Source organism: Erinaceus europaeus, chromosome 12, assembly GCF_950295315.1.
Source record: "Erinaceus europaeus chromosome 12, mEriEur2.1, whole genome shotgun sequence".
Lineage (NCBI taxonomy): Eukaryota > Metazoa > Chordata > Mammalia > Eulipotyphla > Erinaceidae > Erinaceus > Erinaceus europaeus.
The window spans coordinates 90,951,344-90,976,118 of NC_080173.1; the positions used below are offsets into that span (position 1 = coordinate 90,951,344).

General features: G+C 43.2%; 1 protein-coding gene across 6 annotated transcripts in view; it reads left to right on the forward strand.

Moving 5' to 3' along the window:
- Positions 1-24,775, forward strand: part of MYOCD (myocardin) — a 134,018-nt gene that overhangs the window by 80,675 nt on the left and 28,568 nt on the right. For 5 of the 6 annotated variants that reach the window (XM_060204440.1, XM_060204445.1, XM_060204444.1 and 2 more), the window contains 4 exons: positions 6,886-7,058; positions 12,002-12,130; positions 19,480-19,757; positions 21,791-21,947. In XM_060204440.1, the coding sequence (XP_060060423.1) occupies positions 6,886-7,058; positions 12,002-12,130; positions 19,480-19,757; positions 21,791-21,947 (737 nt within the window). The remainder of the gene's footprint in view (positions 1-6,885; positions 7,059-12,001; positions 12,131-19,479; positions 19,758-21,790; positions 21,948-24,775) is intronic. The other variant, XM_060204443.1, reaches the window with a different exon arrangement.

Sequence of the window (24,775 nt, forward strand, 5' to 3'; positions counted from 1 at the left end):
ACAAAATAGCTAATGCAGACTTCATTCAATCCTGGAGGGAAATAAGCCTCCTTTCCGTGTTCTAGAAATGTGCACATCATTCTAATACCTCCATCGGCCAGGTGTCTAACTGGAAAAAAATAATAAAAAGAGGCATACAATAGAACTTCCGCGGTGTTTCCAGTTCTTCCCTGAAATAAGTACCAATGACCAATGAGGTCATTGTGATTATCCTGTCCAGAATCTCCACAATCAGTATGTCACATCCATTCCTTTGAAAACATGCCACCTCAGGGCTTCCAGGAAGGGTAACTGTGCCATTGCTTCTGCTGGTGGCTCTGAGAGAAACTGAAAGCTGGACCTGGAGTCTTAGCTCAGTCCTAGAGAACTGGGTGAATTAGAAATGAGGAAAACAGGGAGTCGGGCGGTGGCACAGCGGGTTAAGCGCACGTGGTGCAAAGTGCAAGGACCGGCTTAAGGATCCAGGTTTGAGCCCCCCTACAGGGGAGTCGCTTCACAGGTGGTAAAGCAGGTCTGCAGGTGTCTGTCTTTCTCTCCCCCTTTCTGTCTTCCCCTCCTCTCTCCATTTCTCTCTGTCCTATCCAACAATGACATCAATAGCCACAACATGTTAAACAACAAGGGCAACAAAAGGGAAAATAAATAAATAAATAAATAAATATAAAAAGAAAAAAAGAAAAAATAATAAATGAGGAAAATAGAATCACTGGTCATTATTGAAGCCTGAAAAAAGAAGCTTCATTTTCTCATTACTGATGCCACTATTTTTTAAAATTGTTCAATAATTTAATTTGTTCACTTATTGGGTAGAGACAAAGAGAAAATGAAATGGAAGGAAGGGATAGAGGAGAAAGAGAGACACCTGCAGACCTGCTTTACCACTTGTGAAGCTCCCCCCCATAGGTGAGAACCATGGGCTTGAACCAGGGTCCTTGCACACTGTAACATGTGTGCTGAACTGAGTACACCACCACCCGGCCCCCTGATGCCACTATTAAGTGAACTATTGACATAAACTACTGATTCTGACATTGACTATCAGAACCCCTAGAAACAACTGAAGTGAGAACGTGTTTGAGAAAAAAACAATATCCCTCTCTCCCTCCTCCACTTCTTCACATCTATCCACATGGCATACAACTTACATTTGGCTAATTTCCCTCATTTGTATATATTTGGGGTATTATTCCCTGTGAGGGTGTGGGCAGAAATAGAGAAAGTCGAGGGTGAGGCAGTCTTTGTCATACAACATATCAGATGACATAGAAAATGTGCCCATATATATTTTGACAGAAAGAATTGAGGGAGGGAATATGAGGCTCCCTTAGAAAGAAGATCTGGTTAGGAAGACAAAACTGGCTATCCCTGGGGCAGGTGCACAGTTCTGTTAGGAGACAGTGGTGTTGACTCCAAATATGTACTGAGCAGAAGCAGATGGGTCTCTGTAATCTCTAGCATGCAGAAGACTCAACATCTTCCACCCACCCCTGCCCCCATGCCCACCTGCCATTAATAATAACAGTGATCCACTGACAATGCCTTTAATTCTGCAAACAGAAGCAGGTCCTGGAATGTCAGTAAAAATATGGCTTCCCCACTAGGGAAAGAAAGAGACAGGCTGGGAGTATGGATCGACCTATCAACACCAATGTTCAGCGGGGAAGCAATTACAGAAGCCAGACCTTCCACCTTCTGCATCCCATAATGACCCTGGGACCCTCACAGAGGGATAAAGAATAGGAAAGCTATCAGGAGAGGGGATGGGATATGACGTTCTGGTGGTGAGAACTATACCCCTCTTATCCTATGGTCTTGTCAGTGTTTCCATTTTATAAATAAATTAATTTTAAAAATATATGGCTTCCCCAGTTACAGAAGCCAGACCTTCCACCTTCTGCACCCCATAAAGAATTTTGGTGGGGTCAGGTATTGGAGCACCTTGCTGAGTGCACATGTTACAATAGGCAAGGACCCAGGTTTGAGCTCCCGGTCCCAGTCCTGCATGGGGGAAGCTTTGCAAGTAGGGCTGCAGGTGTCTGTCTCTCTCTCTACCCCTCTCTATCTCCCCCTACCCTCTCAGTTTCTGGCTGTCTCTATCTAATAAATAAAGATAATAAGATAATTTTTTAAAATTTTGGTCCATACTTCCAGAGGGGTAAATGTTACAAAAAGATGATCAGAGGGCTCTGAACTCTAATTCTATCAGGATCCGGAGAGAGAAGAGGATGGTGGAGGGAGGAAGTAAGGACACTCAGAAGTCGTAGGTGTGATTCAGAAAGGAAGAGAAGGCAAGGAAGAACCACAGGAAAGAAAATGGCCAAGTAAATATATAAATATAGATAGGTAGAGAAATAATAGTCAACCCATATCTGTGATCGTGAGAGAACTACTGCAGTTTCCAATGGAGGGAATGGGGACACAGAATTACAGAATTATACCCCTATTATCTTATACTCTTTCAAATCAATATTAACTCCTTATATGTGGCTTCCTAGTTAAAGTGTGGGTTGTATTTACAGTGGAAGTATATTCATGGAGGCAACTGGAAGACACTTCCTGATATCTCAGACAAATGAGTCCTTGAGAGAAAAACAGTGGTACGCAAATTCTCCCCTATTACACACCAATCACAAAAGAGAAGTTTGGTTTTGTGTTTTTTTTTTTTTTTTTTTTTCTGCAGGGCCCAAGATTTTGCAATGAGAAAAAGAGAAGGGAAGGATTTGGGTGAGTTAGTTCTGGACTCTCTCAAACAGAGAGGGATGTTTTAGACCAGATCACCAGAGGGGGAGAAATCATGACAACCCTATGTCAAAGGAAAAAAACGGAATTTGAGAAATACCCAATAGAACTCTCCTCTGAGAAAATATATAGGTTGACACAAATACCAGAAAGCATCAATGCTTATTGACAGTGGTTATAGGTGAACAAATGCTTTAGACTAGTCTCTGTGCTTTTCTGCTATCTCACAATCTGATTTATAATTTTTTTAAAAAGTGCACCTTAGAAAATAAAAGTTGACAAATTGAGTATCACACTAATAGAATGGAATATTGTATAGCTTTTACCAAAAAAAAAAATGCAGATATGTTTAATTGGGTTCTTTGTATAATCAGATGAAAAGAGTTCCAAGAAACATTGTGGAGGGAAACAAAAGGAAGTTTCAGAACAGTTTATTTCTCTAATCCTGCCGTATGAATTACTTTTTTTTTCCCAAAGACATGTGTGTGTGTCTGACATATATGTGTGCTGAGTTAAATCTAAAAGAGTAAACAAATGTTAACCGGAAGTGGGATTCCTTTGTACAGTAGGCAATTTGTGTAAGATGCACTGTTACGACTGTGCATCATTGCTTTTATTTTTTAATATACTTTATGTATTTTTGTTATTGGATAAAGATAGAGAAAAACTGATGGGGAGGGGGAGATAGAAAGGAGAAGGGGGGGTCGGGCGGTGGCGCAGTGGGTTAAGCGCATGTGGCGCAATGCGCAGGGACCGGCGTAAGGATCCCGGTTCGAGCCCCCGGCTCCCTACCTGCAGGGGAGTCGCTTCACAGGCGGTGAAGCAGGTCTGCAGGTGTCTGTCTTTCTCTCCTCCTCTCTGTCTTCCCCTCCTCTCTCCATTTCTCTCTGTCCTATCCAACAACAAAGCAACGTCAACAATGGCAATAATAACCACAACGAGGCTGCAACAACTAGGGCAACAAAAAGGGGAAAAAATGGCCTCCAGGAGCGGTGGATTCATGGTGCAGGTACCGAGCCCAGCAATAACCCTGGAGGGAAAAAAAAAAAAAAAGAAAAAGAAAGAAAGGGGAAGAGGGGACAGGCGGTGACGCACATGGTTGAATGCACACGTTACAGTGCGCAAGGACCTAGGTTCAAGCCCCCAGTCCTCACCTGCATGGGGAAAAGCTTTGTGAGTGGTGAAGCAGGGCTACAGGTGTCTCTCTGTTTCTCTCCCTATCACCCCTTTCCCTCTTGACTTCTGGCTGTCTCTATCCAATAAATAAATAAAGATAATTTTTTTAAAAAAAGAAAGGGAAAGAGAGACACCCGCAGCCCTGATTCACCACTCATGAAGCTTCCCCCCTGCAGGTGGGGACCAGAGTCTTGAACCTGGGAATTCAAGTACTGCAATGTGTGTGCACTCGACCAGGTGTGCCACTGCCTGGCCCCAATCATTACTTTTATAATCGTAGGAGACCAATAGTTTTTATAAGCAGTCTTTGAAGCCAAAGCCAAGAACCAGAACTATAGGTCCTTAGGCCCTTCTAATTTAATGGAATGCCCCAGGGGCCAGAGTTTGGAGTTTCCACCCACCTTGTCCTTGTCTGGCCTCCACCCTGATTTGACATTAGGATGTCTGAGTGAGGGTCCATGACAGATGCCAGCAGGGGTGGTGATGACAAGCCCAGAGCCACATTTGTTCCATTACTTCCAGCTCCTCATTGCCTTTCAATCCTCACGGTGAAAGCTCCCTTCTCTTATCAGCTTAAAACGGGAGTCAAAAGTTCTTGTCAAGTGTGATTGCAGAATAGCGGGCTGGGAAACTTCCTGATAATACCTAAATTCCTTTGGGAGAGCTGTGCCTGGAATTAGGGTCAGAAGAGCTGTGTGGCCTCAGCACATTTTGTACTGCGCAGCTGAATAATAAACCGGGTGGATTTTGGCAATTGAAAAACAAGAGACATATAAGGATGCCATTATAGTTCCATCTGTCCTGATAACCCCTCTCTCCGCTCCCCCCCACCCCCCCATTAATGTATCAGCTCCCCTTCAAGGACCATGTACGTTGCTGAGGAGGAATTTGTGTGAGGATTTCCAAAACAGACACAGAGCTATGAGGAATAAAAAAGAAAATCTACGTAACAAAAAAAGTAAAACAAGCAGTGGTGTTTCTAAGACACATTTATAGCTTATGTAAGCAGATTCACGCTCGTTGAATGAGCCTCTGGGACATTCTGGTGACATTAGCTAATTCTGACACTTGGAAAGTTAAACTGAGTGGCTGTTCTTGCTTATGCTGATTAGGGAAGTCTGCTAATCTTGGTGTGCTGTGTGGCCTGCTTTATGTTTGAACGTGATGCAACCGGCAGACTGCTGTCCAAGTTAGATCTCTCCTCATAAAAGCCTAAGAAGGTGGGGTTACTCCCCTCCTGGACTCTCCTTTGGCTTCATTCTAGACCCCTAGCAGAATCTTCTTTCCTTCATCTTCCCTGAATAAACGTCAGGTATGAGTTCACACAGGAAATATCAAGGAAGAGGAGTCGGGCGGTAGCGAAGGGGGTTAAGCACACATGGCCCAAAGTGCAAGGACCAGTGTAAGGATCTCGTTTCGAGCCCCGGTTCCCTACCTGCAGGGTGGTTGCTTCACAAGTGGTGAAGCAGGTCTGCAGGTGTCTTCTATCCTATCCAACAAAGACAACAACAATAATAAGGCAACAAAAGGGAGTAAATAAATAAATAAATAAATAAAAAGTCAGAAAATTTAAAAAATGACATCATGCATGCTCAAATCCCTGAGTTCATTCCCCAGAGCTTCATAAGAAAAAAAAAAATTAATTAACGATGACAGACCTTCAATATGCCATTACTTCTTCCCTGACAAACATATCACTTTTATAAACACTCCCTGATGGGGTAAATAAATAAGAAACACAGTAAATTAAAATGTGTTTTTTTTAATATTTATTTTTTATTTATTTATTCCCTTTTGTTGCCCTTGTTGTTTTATTGTTGTAGTTATTATTGTTGTTGTCGTTGCTGGATGGGACAGAGAGAAATGGAGAGAGGAGGGGAAGACAGAGAGGAGGAGAGAAAGATAGACACCTGCAGACCTGCTTCACCGCCTGTGAAGCGACTCCCCTGCAGGTGGGGAGCCGGGGTTCGAACCGGTATCCTTATGCTGGTCCCTGTGCTTTGCGCCACCTAAAATGTGTTTTTTAGGGTCAGGCATTGGCACAGCCAGTAGTGTGCACCCATTGCTATGCACAAGAACCCAGCTTCAAGTTCGGTCCCCACCTTCAGGGGGAAATGTCACAAGCACAAAAACAGTGCTACGCAAAGCGCAGGGACCGGCGTAAGGATCCCAGTTCGAGCCCCTGGCTCCCCACCTGCAGGGGAGTCGCTTCACAGGCGGTGAAGCAGGTCTGCAGGTGTCTGTCTTTCTCTCCCCTTCTCTGTCTTCCCCTCCTCTCTCCATTTCTCTCTGTCCTATCCAACAACGAATTGCGTTAACAAGGGCAATAATAATAACCACAGCGAAGCTACAACAAGGGCAACAAAAGGGGGAAAAAATGGCCTCCAGGAGCGGTGGATTCATGGTGCAGGCACCGAGCCCAGCAATAACCCTGGAGGAAAAAAAAAAAAAAACAGTGCTGCAGGTATCTCTCTTTCTCTCTCCCACTCTATCTTTCCATTCTTTTTATTTTTTAAATAATTTTATTATTAATCATTTAATAATGATTGACAAGATTGTGCTATAAGAGAGGTACAATTCCACACAATTCCCACCACCAGAACTCTGTATCCCAGCCCCTCCCCTGATAGCTTTCCCATTCTTTCCTATTCTTTATCCCTCTGGGAGTATGGACTCAAGGTCATTGTGGGGAGCAGCAGGAGGAAGGTCTGGCTTCTGTCATTGCTTCTCTGCTGGACATGAATATTGACAGATCCGTTCATACCCCCCAGCCTATTTCTATTTTTTCCCTAGTGGGGTGGGGCTCTGGAGAGAGTTCAGGGCATATTGGTGAGGTTGTCTAACCAGGGAAGTCAGGTTGGCGTCATTAGGTATATGTTTCTAATGACAATGGCGTGTTGAAGCATTTCCAGAAAGCTCTTAGATATATACCTGAACTGCTGACACAGTTCCTGGATTTCACTCTCTCAGGTAACCAGGTGAGTTTCTCCAAGCCAGCAGATGCATTTGCTTTTGAAGAGGACAGCAGTGATGGACTGTCTCCAGATCACACTCGAAGTGAAGATCCTCAGGGCTCAGCAGGCTCCCCCTCAGACGCCAAAGCTACAGAGACCCCTTCGGCAGGTCCTCTGGGGACCATCCAGGTAATCAAGACACATTTCATTCTGTCATCACTACATAGTCCTAAAGCAACGTCACCACACTTGGTTTTGCTCAGGGACCTATGAGATAGTTCTTGTGGGAACATCCTTTGGGTGGCTCTTTTTTCTTTTATCTGATTCAGCCCAGAGTTCCATGCTAAGGAGAAAAATTCACCAGAAAATATTCAAAGACAATTCCCAGGTCTATATACCTTTTGACTTAGATGTTAAGAACCTACTTTGTCAAGGAGAAACCTTTTCTCTCCATTTGTTACGAACAAGGTAAAAATGATGTTCAGTGAGAGAGGTTAGGACACCTCAGCCACAATCTTCCAGATAGAAAGAGCCAGCGAGACTTCAAAACTCAGTCTTTCTGTGCATGGAAAGTCACCGTAGGATTCTGAGGGAGTAGGAGACAAGTTCGTATTGGCCACAGAGCAAAGAGGCCAAGTTCACACTCTTCATAGCAGGATTCTACCAACCAAGTCAATGCCAAGTCTCCTTCCAACTCCAATCCAAGCACAGTGCTCCCTGCTTTCTGAGTTAAGTCTACCAATTCCCAAGGCGTGACACACACATATGAAAGTCCTGTCAGAAACACACAGAAAAAAACTATAATAGCGGGGGTCAAGCAGTGGTACATTCGACTGAGCACACACCTTGCCACATGCAAGGACCCAGGTTCAAGCCTCTGCTTCTCTACCTGCACAGGGGGAGCTTCATGAGTGGCGAAGCAGTGCTACAGATATCTCTCTTTTTCTCTTCTTTTCTAGCTCTTCACAATTTTTGTCCCTATCCAATAAATATTTTTGAAAAAGAGAGAAAAACGTAATTATAATTAACAACTAATTCTACTAGGTGTTAAGCACTCACTCTATGTCAGGTTCAGCACAAGACACTTTATAAGTATTATTGTTTTTTTTTTTACTAGCTATCACAGTCCTCCAGGAAGGTATCATTGATGGGATTCTGACATATCAGGGTGATAAGTTTCGCCAGGGCTGCAGGGTTTCCAGGGATCATGGAAAGTTCTCCCCTGATCCCAGAAGAGTCACCTTAAGAAGCCATGCAAAGGCTTGACATCCCTTGGTCTCACACAATGGTAGTGATGGGACCCCTGACAGTGATGGGGGTGGGCATCAAACCCCTGACAATGATCAGAAGGGGGGCATCAATGAAGGAAAAAGAAACAACCTTGTGTGACCATGAAATGTGAGGGATTTTTTTTATTGTTGTTGTAGTTATCATTATTGTTATTGATGTCTTCGTTCTTAGATAGGACAGAGAGAAATGGAGAGAGGAGGGAAAGACAGAGAGGGGGAGAGAAAGAGAGACACCTGCAGACCTGCTTCACCACCTGTGAAGTGACTCCCCTGCAGGTGGGGAGCCAGAGGCTCAAATGGGGATCTTTACTCTGGTCCTTGCGCTTTGCGCCATATGTGCTTAACCCGCTGCGCTACGTCCCAACTCCCGAAATATGAGTTTTATACCCTTGGTTCTAGTCCACACCAGCTCTGTAGAGAACCTTCCAGTTCTCCAGTCCTTACTATACTTTTTTTTCTTTCTTTTTTTTTTTTTTGTTTTATTGGATAAGATAGAGAGACATTGAGGAAGGGGAGATAAAGCAGGAAAGAGAGAAAGATAGACACCTGCAGACTTGCTTCACCACTTGTAAAGCAAGCCCCCCGCAGGTGGGGAGCAAGGGCTCAAACCAGGATCCTTGACTGGGTCCTTGTGCTTTGTACTATGTGAGCTTAACCCAGTGTGCTACCTGCCCCCAGCCCCCTCCAATCCCTCCTTCCTAGAGTTTACTTCTCCTGACTTCACAGGAGTTGTTCAAGGGATCAGAATCAGATATTATATTTGAGAGCACCACACATGTGTCAGGGATCACTAGGGTCATTTCAGGACTCTGTTGCCCAAAAGTTTAGAAGTTACTGGTCACTATCATGCTTTTATTCGCTCCATGGGAGTAAATCTAAGGCTGCCAAGGAGAGAATGTGCAGTGGGAGTAAACAGGCGGACATAAAAAGCAGAGCTGAAACAGTCATGCGTTGATTGTGCAAGCACCTTGAATCAAAATTGTATTCCTTCCATCGCTGGTCCTTGCAGCCAAACCGTCGTTGATAACATCAAACAGTATGTCAGATCACTTGTAACTGTTATTCTGACAGTAAATTCCTCGGCTTCTGATTTAATGGTGGCTTCAGGGAAGACAAGTTTAGTTTTACCCAGGAAAAAGGGGAGAAAAAGAACAGGAGTTAAGCAGTTCAAGCATAACGGAAACACAATTCTATATCCTTTCACCCAGCAACCCCAGTTGACAAGTGAGAACACCAAGGCTTTGAGAGAAAAAGGAGCCCACTGGGACTGGGTGGTGGCACATCTGGTTGAGCACACAAGTTACAGTGCACAAGGATCTTGGTTCAAGCGCCCTGGTCCCCACATGTAGGGGGAAAGCTTTGCAAGTGGTGAAGCACGGCTGCAGGTGTCACTCTGTCTCTCTCCCTACCTATTTTTCCCTCCCCTCTAGATAAATGGCTGTCTCTATCCAATAAAAAAAGATAATAAAAAAATGTTAAAAAAAAAAAAGAAGGAAGAGGAGGCCACTGACACTGATAGGTGCTATGATGGTGTGCTAGGATTCAAGGGAAAACTAGAATTCCTGGGGGAAGATCACCAGCAACCCCTGCCTCTCTGATTCATAGTCAACAGCGGAGAGACATAGACTTAGGAGAGGAAGGAAAGATAGTCCTTTTTCAGAGTCTGAAACCTACAGAAATTTGCCTCTCATAAAGATCTTCCATGACACCACCCACACTACATACACACACATATATGCACCTGTATACACATACCACTTATGTCTACCCAGCTTCACGTGTCTCACATGAACGCACGATGACACAGGCATACACACACCTTTACATTATAAACATGTGTTTGCATGCATATAGGTAGATACATATTCAAGACACATAGACACTAACGCAGATACATGTGTCCATATAGGTATTGTGTATACAAGGTACATATGTGCATACAGAATATATATATGATATAAACAGTGTACAGTGACACACACACATATATATACACACACAAATGCACATGTGTTGGGTCACCAGAAAAGTCATGACATTTTGTTCTATGGATTGTTTTTTTTATATATTTTTCTTTTCTTTCTTTTTCTTTTTCTTTCTATCTTTTTTTTTCTTTTTGTCTCCAAAATTATCCCCGGTGCCTACACTATAAATCCACTGCTCCTGGAGGCCATTTTTTCCCATTTTGTTGCCCTTGTTGTTGTCGTTATTGTTGTCATTGATTTTGTTGTTGTTGGATAGGACAGAGAGAAATTGAAAGAGGAGGGGAGACAGAGAGGGGGAGACAGAGAAAGATAGACACCTGCAAACCTGCTTCACCACTTGTGAGGCGAAGCCCCCCCCCCCCTGCAGGTAGGGAGCCAGGGGCTTGAACCAGGATCCTTATGCTGGTCCTTGCGCTTCACACCATGTGCACTTAGCCCACTGCACTACCACCCAACCCCCTCTAATTTTATATTTTTAAGAGAGGTACAATTCCATATAATTCCTACCACCAGAACTCCATATCCCATCCCCGTTCCTGATAGCTTTCCTATTTTTTATCCCTCTGGGAGCATGGACCCAGGCTCACTATGGGATGCAGAAGGTGGAAGGTCTGGCTTCTGTGATTGCTTCCCCACTGAACATGGCCTATCCATACTCTCAGCCTGTATCTCTCTTTCCCTAGTGGAGCAGGGATCTGGGGAGGCAGGACTGCAGGACACATTGGTGGGGTCGTCTGCCCAGGGAAGTCAAGTTGGCATCATGACAGCGTCTGGAACCTGTTTTGTTGTGTTTTTTTTTTGTATACAAAAATGTGTCAGGACTTTTCCAACAGCCTATATTACACAGACATGAATATAAATATAGAAATGGGAGCATAGGTATAAATCCATGTGTGTGTACACATAAACATACATGTACATGCATGGACTCACATATGTATATAGACACGACACACATATAAAAAAGAGGTGCATTCGGGAATATACATCACACATATACATAAACACAGATACCCACATACATAGTCACACATGCACATACACACATCACGTAAGCGCACAGATATACACACACACACTTTTCTTCATCTGGAAATGCTCTTTTTCATTGTCCTGTTTTGTTTTTTGCTTTTTTTTTCCCCTGAAAATTTCTACACTCGCTCAGCCTGCTTCCTCTCTTTTTGATGCCATTATCAAGCCCAATAGTTGGACTTTGTGATAGACAGGGTAAGAAGGCTTATGCTGGGTGACTGGGTGTCTTAGTAATTCTCCATAGTCACCAGTAATAACACCACCTTTTTCTCTGAAAAAAAAATATATATATCCTCACTTGGAATACAGGTTTTATCCATGGGATTGTTGCCGGTAGAGGAAGTAATCTGATATTTACATAGATAAAAAGCTAAGATTAAAAACCACAGAACTAAATTGGGGGGGCGGAGTAGAGTGGGAAGGTACTCCATTTTTTAAATTTTTTTTTAATTTTATTTCTTTTTTATTATTTTATTTACTCCCTTTTGTTTCCCTTGTTTTATTGCTGTAGTTATCATTGTTGTTGTTATTGATGTCATCGTTGTTGGATAGGACAGAGAGAAATGGAGAGAGGAGGGGAAGACAGAGAGAGGGGAGAGAAGACAGACACCTGCAGACCTGCTTCAGCACCTGTGAAGGGACTCCCCTGCAGGTGGGGAGCGGGGGGGCTCGAACCGGGATCCTTCCGCTGGTCCTTGTGCTTTGCACCACGTGCACTTAACCCACTGCACTACCGCCCGACTCCCCGAGGTACTCCATTTTTAACATTCCTATGTCACACTGTTCGGGCCCCTGTAGCCTAATATTGCTAACATTTGGGTTTCAGGATCTTACTTCCGGCTCAGAAAACGAGAGAAATGACTCCACACCACAGCCAGACATGGGGAAGCAGGGGCTCGGCCCACTCAATACCTCCATCCCTGTGCATACGGCTGTAAAGGTACAGGGGGCTCAGGTGAGAACTCAGGTGTGCTTCCTGAAAGCTCAGCTCCTGGGGCAGCTCAGAGCGGACCTTTCCAAGTGCAGTCCGGCAACACAGACACGGGTGCAAGTTCAGTCTACTAGAACATCACAAAACGAAAGCTGAGAAACAGACTGCTAATGCGTAAGATCCATGATTCTCTTACGGAGGCAACATGTCATGGGACAGGAGGAGAAACCTGGACATTAACCTTGCTTTGGGATCATGGCTCAGTTAGCATGCTGCTAATTTAAAAGACTCCATAAACCCATGCACAGTAGGTGCTGTGGTATCTCTCTTTCCTTGTCTCTATTTCATTTTTTTTTTTTTAAGTAATCCACCGGGGGTCGGGCGGTGGTGCAGTGGATTAAGCGCATGTGGCGCAAAGCGCAGGGACCGGCATAAGGATCCCAGTTCGAGCCCCCAGCTCCCCACCTGCAGGGGAGTCGCTTCACAGGCGGTGAAGCAGGTCTGCAGGTGTCTATCTTTCTCTCCCCTTCTCTGTCTTCCCCTCCTCTCTCCATTTCTCTCTGTCCTATCCAACAACGAATTGCGTCAACAAGGGCAATAATAATAACCACAACGAAGCTACAACAAGGGCAACAAAAGGGGGGAAAAAATGGCCTCCAGGAGCGGTGGATTCATGGTGCAGGCACCGAGCCCAGCAATAACCCTGGAGGAGGGGAAAAAAAAAATCCACCAACAAGAGTGGAATCTTGAAGACATGAAGCCCTAGTGCACAAATAAATTGCTAAGATTTTTAAAAAGAAAAAGGCTTCCCAGGTGAGTCAGGTTTTCAGTCAGAGTGAAAGGATGAGCTGAGGACAGAAATCTCGGGAAGGGAGAGTTGCAGACAGAAGGAAAATGCAAGGAAATATGCTACAAGGATAAGCTGCTGGGGCATGGGGGAGGGCTGGGAAATTCGGTGGAGTGCCTTTAGCAGAGTTCAGTTGGGACTTCCTCTTGCAGGACAGAATGGGCACATGGATTGTCATCTGGTGGGCTATGTTGTGTGTATGTATGTGCAGAATGCCTTTAGGAAGCCATGTTCTCTGTGGTGAGAAAGGCATCTTTATTCACACTATACATTTATGCCTGGGTCTTAAACCACTGGATTTTGAATCCACCTCTGATTTCCAAAAACAGACATGCTTTCCTTCAATTAATTGACCATGCAGTGTAGAAGGGAAGTAAAAATTAACGTGCTTTCTAGAATATTCTTTTTTGAAAAAAAAATTGTTTATTTATTATTGGATAGAGACAGGAAGCAATTGAGAAGAAAGGGGGAGGGAGTGAGGGAGAGAGGCAGAAAGAGACCTGCAGCTTTACTTCACAGCTCATGAAGTTCCCCCCCCCCCGTAGGTAGGGATCAGAGGCTTGAACCCAGGTTCTTTTTTTAAAATATTTATTTATTTATTCCCCTTTGTTGCCCTTGTTGTTTTATTGTTGTTATCGTTGTTGTTGTTATTGATGTCGTCGTTGTTGGATAGGACACAGAGAAATGGAGAGAGGAGGGGAAGACGGGGGTGGGGGGGGTCTACAGACCTGCTTCACTGCAGTGAGGCGAATCCCCTGCAGGTGGGGAGCTGGGGGCTCCAACAGGGATCCTTACCCTGGTCCTTGTGCTTTGCACCATGTGAGCTTAACCCGCTGTGCTATCACCCAACTTCCAAACCCAGGTTCTTGCACACTGCAATGTGAGTGCTTAATCAGGTGCGCCATTTCCTGCCCCCTTTCTGGAATATTCAGATCCCCTGTAAGACAACATGGAGACGAACTTCTTTTTTATTTATTTATTTTTATTTATAAAAAGGAAACATTGAGAAAACCATAGGATAAGAGGGGTACAACTTGGCACAATTCCCACCACCAGAACTCTGTATCCCATCCCCTCCACTGATAGCTTTCCCATCTTTTAACCCTCTGGGAGTATGGACCCAGAGTCATTATGGGGATGCAGAAGGTTGAAGGTCTGGTTTCTGTAATTGCTTCCCTGCTGAACATGGACATTGACTGGTCAGTCCATACTCCCAGTCTGCCTCTCTCTTTACCTAGTAGGGTGGGTCTCTGGGGAAGCAGAGCTCCAGGACACATTGGTGGGATCCTGGGAAGTCTGGTCGGCATCATGCTAGCATCTGGAACCTGGAGGTTGAAAAGAGAGTTAACATACAAAGCCAAATGAATTGTTGAACAGTCATGGACCTAAAGGCTGAAATATAGTGCAGGTGAATAGTTGGGGGATACTCCATTTTGTAGATAGCTAGTAGGCATATTTTAGTTAGATTCCAAAGGGCCTGTAGCTATACTTGTTTGTGTCTTTTTTTTTCCTTTTGGAGACAGAACTTCTTAAGCCTTTAACTTAACTGCTAGACTCGGGTACACAGTTCCTATCCTGCCCTCCCCTATTGCCTCAGGGGAGATTAAGTCTCAGGTACACAGTTCCTATCCTGCCCTCCCCTATTGCCTCAGGGGTGAAGGGGAAACAGAAGTTGAATTGGGACAAAGCAAAGCAGATGTGACTGCAGAAGTCTTACAGGAAAGCAAAATAGCCAGAAAACCAATCTGTTAATTCAAGCAGAAAACCAATCAATTAAATGAGCTGGGAGAAATTGAGGCATGGAGCAAGTGAGACTTGTACTTATTATTTGTTTCCAAGAAAAAAAAAAGCCTTAAAAAAAAAAAAAACCACAAAAGAGGCTTCTGTGGTGGGGCACGTTTGGGTCAGAGATAAACAAATTGTGGGTTTTTCTGGTAGGCCAGGCACTCAGATGTGTGTTTTGTGGTTAAAATGGGCAACGCTGCCCATTCAGAATATACCTGGACACTATTCAGGAGCCCCCTCTTCTGGACACTTTTGATATTACATTTGCCTACATTTCAAATCCTCAAAAATCTTTTTGTCCTGACAGTTGTATTGTTTTTATTGTCATTATTAATGATTTAATAATGATTAACAAAATTGTAAGATAACAAGGGTACAATTCCATACAGTTCCCACCATCAGAGTTCCATGTCCCATCCCCTCCATTGGAAGCTTCCCTATTCTTTATCCCTCCGGGAGTATAGACCAAAATCCTTTAAGGGACATAGAAGGTGGGGATTCTGGCTTCTGTAATTGCTTCTCTTCTGGACATGGACGTTGGATAGTTACATTCTTTATTTCATTTCTACAGTGAGGTTAGAGTGAATTATATATATTTTTACTAAAAATATAATATTAGTCCCTCAAGTACTTAAAGGCCTTTTTTATTATTATTGGATAGGACAGAGAGAAATTGAGAGGGGAGGGGAGAGAGAAGGAGAGAAAATAGACACCTGCAGTCCTGCTTCACCGCTTGTGAAGCGACACTCCCACCCACCTCCACCCCACCCCCGCAGGTGGAGAGCCGGGGCATGAACTGGGGTCCAGGTCGTTGCGCTTCACACTATTATGTGCGCTTAGCCCGCTGCACCACCGTCTGACCCCCAGTATTCTAAGACCTTTATTTTCCAGAGCAGGGTAAAAGTATAATTAGGCATCCAGTGGTACTTGTTGATATTTCAATATTGCCTTTTGTCTCCCTTATGTGACATTGAGATAAAAATGTAAGAAATATTGTCCCGACTTTCAGGTAAACTAACTGAAGCGCAGCACATCTATGTTGAACAACTGAAACTGAGCAGCAAGTGGTTGAAGTTTTCAGGGAGGGGTTAGGGCCATGGAGCTGCCACCCATCCACCCTTCGTAGAAGGAGGACTAGGATCAAAAACAGTGAGCCACTCAGAACCCAGACTTCAAGCCCTGTCTCCTTCTTCAAGCTTTTTTTTTTTTTCCTCCAGGGTTATCGCTGGGGCTCGGTGCCTGCACTACGAATCCACGGCTCCTGTTGGCCATTTTTTCTTCCTTTTTGTTGCCCTTGTTGTTTATAGTTGTTGTAGTTATTATTGTTGTTCTTGTTGCTGTCGTTGTTGTTGGATAGGACAGAAAGAAATCGAGAGAGGAAGGGAAGACAAGAGAGGGGGAAGAGAAAGACAGACACCTGCAGACCTGCTTTACCACCTGTGAAGCAACCCCCACCCCCCTGCAGGTGGGACGAGGGCTCAAACCCGGATCCTTGCCCCCGTACTTGCGTTTCGCGCCACTTGCACTTAACCCACTATGCTACTGCCCCCCCCCCATGCATTTTAAGTACAGTCATGGAGGGATCACCACGCAAAGGGAAATCTTTTTTATAATTTTGCCTCTAGGGTTATCGCTGGGGTCAGTGCCTGCACTACGAATCCACTGCTCCTGTCGTCATTTGTTCAGTTTTGTTTTTTATAGAACAGAGGAGATTGAGAAGGGAGGGTAGATAGAGAGGGAGAAAAAGATAGACACCTGTAAATCTGCAGACCTGCTTCACTGTTCCTGAGGCGCCATCCACCCACTCCCGGTGAGGAACCGGGGGTACTAACCCGGATCTTTGAGCAGGTCCTTGCACTTGTACAATGTGGCTTAACCCGGTGCACCACCTGTCTCTCCTCTATATCACTTCTCCTTCTCTTCCTCTCACCCTATATCTGGGGGTTGGGGGGGGGGGGAGTGTCCATCAGGATTATGGAATAGCACAACCATGAAATTACCATGGAGTAGAATAAGAATAATCTGGTGGGAAGATCTCCATTATCAGTATCGCATAATGTTTCTAAATCGAGATTGCCCAGGGAGATACGTCCACTGGTAAGACGTCAGGCTTGCTCACTGGAGATGCCCTGCTCTCTCTAGTACCACACGTACCAGAGTCTTGCTTCTCTTCTGTCTCGTGTGTTTATTTATTTATTTATTTATTCATTTTCCCTTTTGTTGTCCTTGTGTTTCATTGTTACTGTAGTTATTGTTGTTGTTATTGATGTCGCCGTTGTTAGATAGAACAGAGAGAAATGGAGAAAGGAGGGGAAGACAGAGAGAGGGAGAGAAAGAGAGACACCTGCAGACCTGCTTTACCATCTGTCAAGCGACTCCCCTGCAAGTGGGGAACCAGGGGCTGGAACCCGGATCCTTCCGCTGTCCTTGTGCTTTGTGCCACGTGTGCTTAATCTGCTGCACTACCACCTGATACTTTTTTTTTAAAAAAAATCTTTCCTTACAAAAAAAAAAAAATCCCAAAGTAAAGCTTTCCCGTCTCACCAAGGGCTAAAGAATAGAGTCCTGATTTTTGTCTGCAGCACTAGGCATGCAGGCAAGTTGAATAAGACACACCTTCTTTAAAAATGTGTCTTCACTTCTGAGCCTGTGTTCTTAACTTGATTTAACATTTCCAAATCAAGCTCTTCAGTAAGTAACTTCTGGAAAGGTCTCAGTAGGTGGCCAAACCTTCCCATAGTGAGAAAGTACTTTTATCAAGATGTGGCACTTCCTGGTCTTAGAAATGGTGGTAGAATTAGAAGCAAGATATTTCTTCTTCTTCTTTTTCTTCTCCTTCTCCTCCTGCTCCTGCTCCTCCTTTTCCTCTTCTTTTTTTTCTCCTCTTCCTCTTTCTTCTTTTTTTTTTGCAAGATGCTTCTAATAAAGTATCTTACTTCTAATAAATTGAACAGAAAGAAAGAAGACAGGATAAGAAATTCACTTTTTGAGTGGCACACCTGGTTAAGTGCTCACATTACAGTGCACAAGGACCCAAGTTCAAAACCCCTGATCCCCACCTGCTGGGGAAAAGCTTCATGAGTAGCGAAGCAGGGCTGCAGGTGTGTCTCTTCCCACCCTATCTTCTTCTTCTGTCTCCTTCCCACCCTATCTTCCCTCCCCTCTCAATTTCTGTCTCTATCCTCTAATAAATAAATATTTAAAAAAGAAATTCATGTTTTGGATTTTCAAAGACTAACTTAATTCTGTCTCAGTTTATGTCATTAATAAGTTAGCTTACTGGGTGTCTAATTAAAAGTTACTAGATGTACATTAGTTATGTATTGTTATGTTATATACTAATGATTATTATTACTGATGTATATAAACTTATGTACTATATATAATCTAATTAGAAGTTAGTTTATGTAAAGGCACAGGGTTTTAGAGGTGGGTATGGTATAGAACTATATGTTAGGGGTCTGGGTGGTGGCACATCTAGTTGAGTGCATGTTACAAAGAGCAAGGACCTAGGTTCAAGTCCCCAGTCCCCACCTGCAAAGGGAAAGATTTGTGAGCAGTGAAGCAGGGCTGTAAGTGTCTATCTATCTCTCTCCCTCTTTATTTCCCCTTCCTCTCAATATCTGGCTGTCTCTATCCAGTAAATGAATCAGGATAATAAAAAAAAATTTTTAAAGAACTATATCTTATAGCCCTTGTACCTTACTGTTAATATCACACACACACACACACACACACACACACACACACACACACACACACACACACATCTGAAAGAAACTGGGAAGTGTGACTGTAGAAGATATCTAGGCAAGTCTGAAACTATCAAGGCAGGCTCTCAGGAAGAGCAGGCTCAGACTCTTCTTTAAAAAGCTTCTTTTTTTGTCTTTTGTTGTCTTTATTTATTTGATAGAGACAGCCAGAAATTGAGAGGGTAGGGGGAGATAGCGAGACATAGACAGATGCAGCCCTGCTTCACAACTTGTGATGCTTTCTCCCTGCAGTTGGGGTTTGGGGGGCTTGAACCCTGGGTCCTTGTGCATTGTAACACGTATGCCACCACCCGGCCCTCATATATATATATATTTTTTGCCTCCAGGGTTATTGCTGAGGCTCGGTGCCTGCACTAGGAATCCACTGCTCCTAGAGGCTCTTTTTCCTATTTTGTTGCCCTTATTGTTTATAGTTGTTGTTGTTATTGTTGTTGTTATTGCTGTCATTGTAGTTGGATAGGACAGAGAGAAATGGAGAGAGGAGGGAAAGACAGAGACCTGCTTCACCGCTTGTGAAGTGACCCCCCCCTGCAGGTGGGGAGCCAGGGGCATGATCCAGGGTCCTTGAGCCTGTCCTTGTGCTTTGCGCCATGTGCACTTAACCCACTACGCTACAGCCCCGCCCCCATAAATATTTTTTTTAATGTTACTGTATGTACAGATGTAAAAGACAGTCTTAGAAATCCATCCCCAGATCAGATTGCACTTAGGCCATCGGGTGGGTTTGTTGTGTTAGGGAGATGCTGTCACTGAAAGCTCAGCTTCCACCTTACGCCACCCACTCCAGGAAAGGAGGTGCTCCCCAGATTCCAGATTCCCCTGTCCAAGGAGTGCCTGGTATTCCAGCCTGGTGTATTTGCAGTAGCTTTATTTACTGGGGGTCCCAGGACCTCTTTAGGTATCATGCTTTTGCTTCATTGTTTCCCTCATCACCTAATGTACATGTCATTTCTTCTTCCTCTTCGCAGTCCAAGTCTTTGGGCGACAATAAGAACCGTCACAAAAAGCCCAAGGACCCCAAGCCAAAGGTGAAGAAGCTTAAGTATCACCAGTACATTCCCCCAGACCAGAAGGCAGAGAAGTCCCCTCCTCCCATGGACTCGGCCTACGCCCGGCTCCTTCAACAGCAGCAACTGTTTCTGCAACTCCAGATCCTTAGCCAACAGCAGCAGCAGCAGCAGCAGCAACAGCAACAGCAACAACAACATCGATTCAACTACCCCGGGATTCACCAGACTCAGCTCAAGTAAGTTGAGCAAGGGGAACTGCAGGCAGAGGTGGGGAAGACTTCGCTGCCTGAGAACCTTGGGACCAAGTGAGGCTTGCGTTGCCCAGCGAGTAATACTGGGAAGGTGAGGAATTCCAGGAAGGATTCTATCTGACGAATTGGCTCAGTGCTTAGACTTCTGGAATTTACTGAGCTGAGTAACAGAGAAGGATTCCTAAACCCAGCTGTGCGACCCCCCTGCCAGGTCTCTTTTTATTATTATTGCCATTGGGTTTATTGCCCACATGACAACTCCACACTTCCCTGTGGCCATTTATTTTTCCTCTCTCTCTTTCTCTCCCTCTTTCTCCCTCTCTCTCTCTCTTCCTCTCCCCCCCCGCCCCCCCACGTGACACAGCTCTTTTCCATTTTTACGTGATAGGACAAAGAGAAATTGAGAGCAGAAAAAGAGCTACAGAGAGAGAGGATGTGTGTGTGTGTGTGTGTGTGTGTGTGTGTGTGAGAGAGAGAGAGAGAGAGAGAGAGAGAGAGAGAGAGAGACCTGCAACACTGCTTGACCACTTATGAAGCTTCTTCCCCTCTGCAGGTGGGGAGCAGAACTTGAACCTAAGCTCAGTAACTCCTGTCAATAACACAACAGGCTGTTCCGCCTGGCCTGTTAGGTTAGCTTTTAAAGGCTTGCTTTCCTCCATTACAAAATGGGACTTTGGATTTAATCACCCCAGTTCCTTCTGCCTCAGGCCAAACTGACAATTATACTGAATGCTGAATACAATCAAGCTTCACTGGGAAGCCCCTCCCTGCCTTGCCTGGGGCAACACATGTGTTAAATCAGAGAGAGACTAACTCTTAACCATTGCAGATTCCCTAGCCTTAGCCCTCCCTGTTGTCTTCTAAAAATTCAAGTTAGTGTGTCACTTACTTCATACCATCTAACCTGCATAGTCCCAGCACGCCTACTCTTTGTAAGTAATTAGCTTCTGAGCAGATCTAAATGCAAATTACCCTCCTGTATCTGGCCCTTGAACAACACAAGAATTAGGGGCATTTACCAACCCCCCCCCCCCCCCCCCCCCCGGCAGTTGAAAATTCTTGAAGAGCATTTTGACTCTCCCTAAACTTAGCTATTAGTAGTCTGCTATTTATCAGAAATCTTACTGATGACATAGTCAACACAGTTTATATTATATGTATTATATACTGTATTTGCACAATTCTTCTTCTTCTAGCATTTGCCCTTCTTCCGTAGCCAGTCAACAGCGTCAGGTTGAGCCTGATGTCAAGTTTCGAGACCTCCTTTGAATTTGGAGAGGTGGCAGTCGTTGACTATGTGGGTCATAGTCTGTCTGGAGCCGCAGGGGCAGTTCGGGTCGTCTCTGGCTCCCCAGCGATGGAACATAGCGGCACACCGGCCATGGCCTGTTCGATAGCGATTGAGGAGGGCCCAATCATAACGTGCTAGGTCAAAGCCGGGTTGACGCTCGCAGGGGTCTGTGATGAGGTGTTTGTTCTTTACCTCAGCTGACTGCCAGCTCTGTTTCCAAGAGTCTGGAACAGAGAAGTTCAGTGTAGGCATAGGGGACCAGGTTGGGTGACGAGACGTCAAGCGTTGGACAGGGTGGACGAAGATATCCGCGTATATTGGCAGGTCCGGTCGAGCGTAGACGTGGGAAATGAACTTAGATGATGCCGCATCCCGACGAATATCTGGCGGGGCGATGTTGCTAAGAACTGGCAGCCATGGGACCGGGGTGGAACGGATGGTTCCAGAAATTATCCTCATGGAGGAATAAAGCTAGAGAACACGCCTTTAAGAAAGTGATAATACATTAAATTATATTATTATGCAGTATGAATTGATATCGACACAGTTTTGTATAGGTATTGGTATTTATTGATGTTTATCCATGTATTTACAAGAAAATCCGTGTGTAAGTAGTCCACACAATTCAAACCCAAGTTACTGAAAGGTTAACATTTGGCCACTTCTAAGAGCCTCTCCCTCTCTCTCTCTCTCTCTCTCTCTTTTTTTTTTTTTGCTTGCTTTTCAGGGAACCAAATGAACAACAGATGGTTAGAAATCCAAACTCTTCTTCAGCACTGCTAAGCAATACTCCTTTGTCTCCTGTCAAAACTAGTTTTTCTGGACAAACTGGTATCTCCTCTCTCAAACCAGGCCCACTGCCATCAAACCTAGATGATTTGAAGGTATGAGACTTGGCATGATTTTATTTTACAACTACATCATTTCACTTTCAAGAACACCTCTACTGACTGATTTCTTAAATAAACCACAGAGAGAAAGAGAGAAGTATGGAAGAAACTCAGATAAATCATATAATTTAAAGTTCTGATGTTGGCTGACTTTGCAACCTTGCATTAAATTTCTCATTTACTTTTTGCACTTGCATAAAGGAATAATTATAAGAATTAAATAGAATCATGTCCATGATAGAGCTTAGCACTGAGACTAGCTGTGAGATTGATATGAAGTTCCAGAGTCTTCTAAACACTGATCAATTTTATGATAACCTTTGCCAATCTCTGATGAAATTAGAAAAATAAGAATCATGTCAAGGATTTTCCATAAGTATAAGTATGTTGTTCTACATATCTGATGACTCTATATTACTTATTCCAAATCTTTAGAATGTTAAAATTGCCTTTAAGTTAAGTGTTATGGGTATAGTTTTGTTGTCTTCTTTTTTTCTTTATTGGGGTGTTTACTGATTTATAGTCAACAGTAAAATACAATAGTTGGTACATGTGTGATATTTCTCAGTTTTCCACATAACCTTCTAACCTCCACCTAGTTCTTCTTCTACCTCCATGTCTGAGAACCTGAGCACAGCCCCCACCCACCCCAGAGTCCTTTACTTTGGTCTAATACTGTGTGTTTTATTGGTTTCTTTGTGCTAAATAGAGATCTTATTGAATAAGGATATTATTCTCCATTTAACATGATAAACTGTTGGCAATGTTATGTCTGTTATATAATTATATATAACATACAATTATATATAATTATATTTTATATAATCCTAAATGATTATATAATACTATATATAATTATATATTATATATGTATACATTATATAATTATATAATATTATATATAATTATATACTATACATATCATTATAAATGTTATATTATATATAACACAATAAACTGTTGGCAATGTTATGTCTATTATATAATTATATATAATTATATATATTATTATCTATGTATATATTATATATAATTATATATTATATAATTATAAATAATTGTATAATATTATATATAATTATATATTATATATAACACAATAAACTGTTGGCAATGTTATGTTTATTATATAATTATGATTATATAATATATAATTATATAATATTATATATAATTATATATTTCATATATTATATACAACACAATAAACTGTTGGCAATGTCATGTCTGTTATATAATTTAAAGCAATGATCTATGAAATTGCCAAATCTGAGAACTTCTGCCCTGAAATGTAGTGGCTACTTATTAAAAATACATGTGCCAATAATTAACCCCAGATCTCAGACCACATGTGCTGTTCCACAGTCAGTGTCCTGCCAAAGGACCTTCCTCTTTGTCTCCAAAAACCTAATTCCTTATTTTTCCTCCACAGTCTTCATTACATATTCTTATTGCCCCCTCAATCCTCATTGGTCATCCTCATGCCATTCTAAATCCTCAACAGTAATATTCATTGAGGAGAAAGTAGGATTGGGGTTCTTTCTAGTTAAAGAAAGTTCTATAGCAAAGTTCTAACACTGGCAAATAAAAGATATCTTGGATGGTAATATCTTTTTTATTTGTTTTATTTATTTATTTATTTTTCCCTTTTGTTGCCCTTGTTGTTCTTTATTGTTGTAGTTATTATTGTTGTTATTGATGTCGTCGTTGTTGGATAGGACGGAGAGAAATGGAGAGAGGAGGGGAAGACAGAGAGGGGGAGAGAAAGATAGACACCTGCAGACCTGCTTCACCGCCTGTGAAGCGACTCCCCCTGCAGGTGAGGAGCTGGGTGGGGGCTCGAACCAGCATCCTTATGCTAGTCCTTGTGCTTAGCGCTATGTGTGGATGGTAATATCAAAGATGTTTTCTGCCTTGGGATAGAATTCGTTAGGTTAGTATCTATCTATAAACCTAAAAAAAAAAGTTACTAAATTTCTGATAATGCTCTCCAGGTGGGGGTGGGGGCAAAGGTATCAACCACTCTTCACTCCTCACCCCAAGATCATAAAGCCTTCAGGATGGAAAGAGCCTCTCTTGACTTACACACAATGTTGAATAAAACAAGACAAATACCAAAGGATAAATATTGTATTAGTCTATTCATATGAGGTGCCCAGATTAGTCAAGTGCATAGAAAGCAGAAGGGGGTAGGGGGATGGGGAAAATAGTATTTAGGATAACAAAAAAAAGTTGTTGAGATGGATAGTGGTGATGTTTGCACACTGCAAGTGTGCTTACTGTCACTTAACTCTACACTTGAAAACAATATGATTGTAAGTTACATAACTTTTCCTTACTGTAAAAAGTCCTTTTTTTTTTTTTAGTATGGAGAATCCTTTTTTAATTTTTTTGTTAGCACTGGGGCTCAGTGCCAGCACTATGAATCCACTGCTCCTGGAGGCCTTTATTTTTTATTCCTATTTGTGTTGCCCTTGTTGTTGTTATTGCTGTTATTGTTGTTGTTGGATAGGACAGAGAGACGTTGAGAGAAGAGGGGAAGACAGAGAAAGGGAGAGAAAGACAGACACCTGGAGACCTGACTCACTGCTTGTGAGGCAACCCCCCTGCAGGTGGGGAGACGGGGGCTTGAACCCAGATCCTTACGCCTGTTCATGCCATGTGAGCTTAATCCACTGAGCAATAACCTGGCCCCACAGTATGGAGAATCCTTAAATAAATACAAATGGAAGTACCTTATCATTCAGCAATAGCACTCCTCAGCATTTGTCATAAAGATATAAAAATATTAATTAATTAGAGTGACATGTTCATAACTTCTT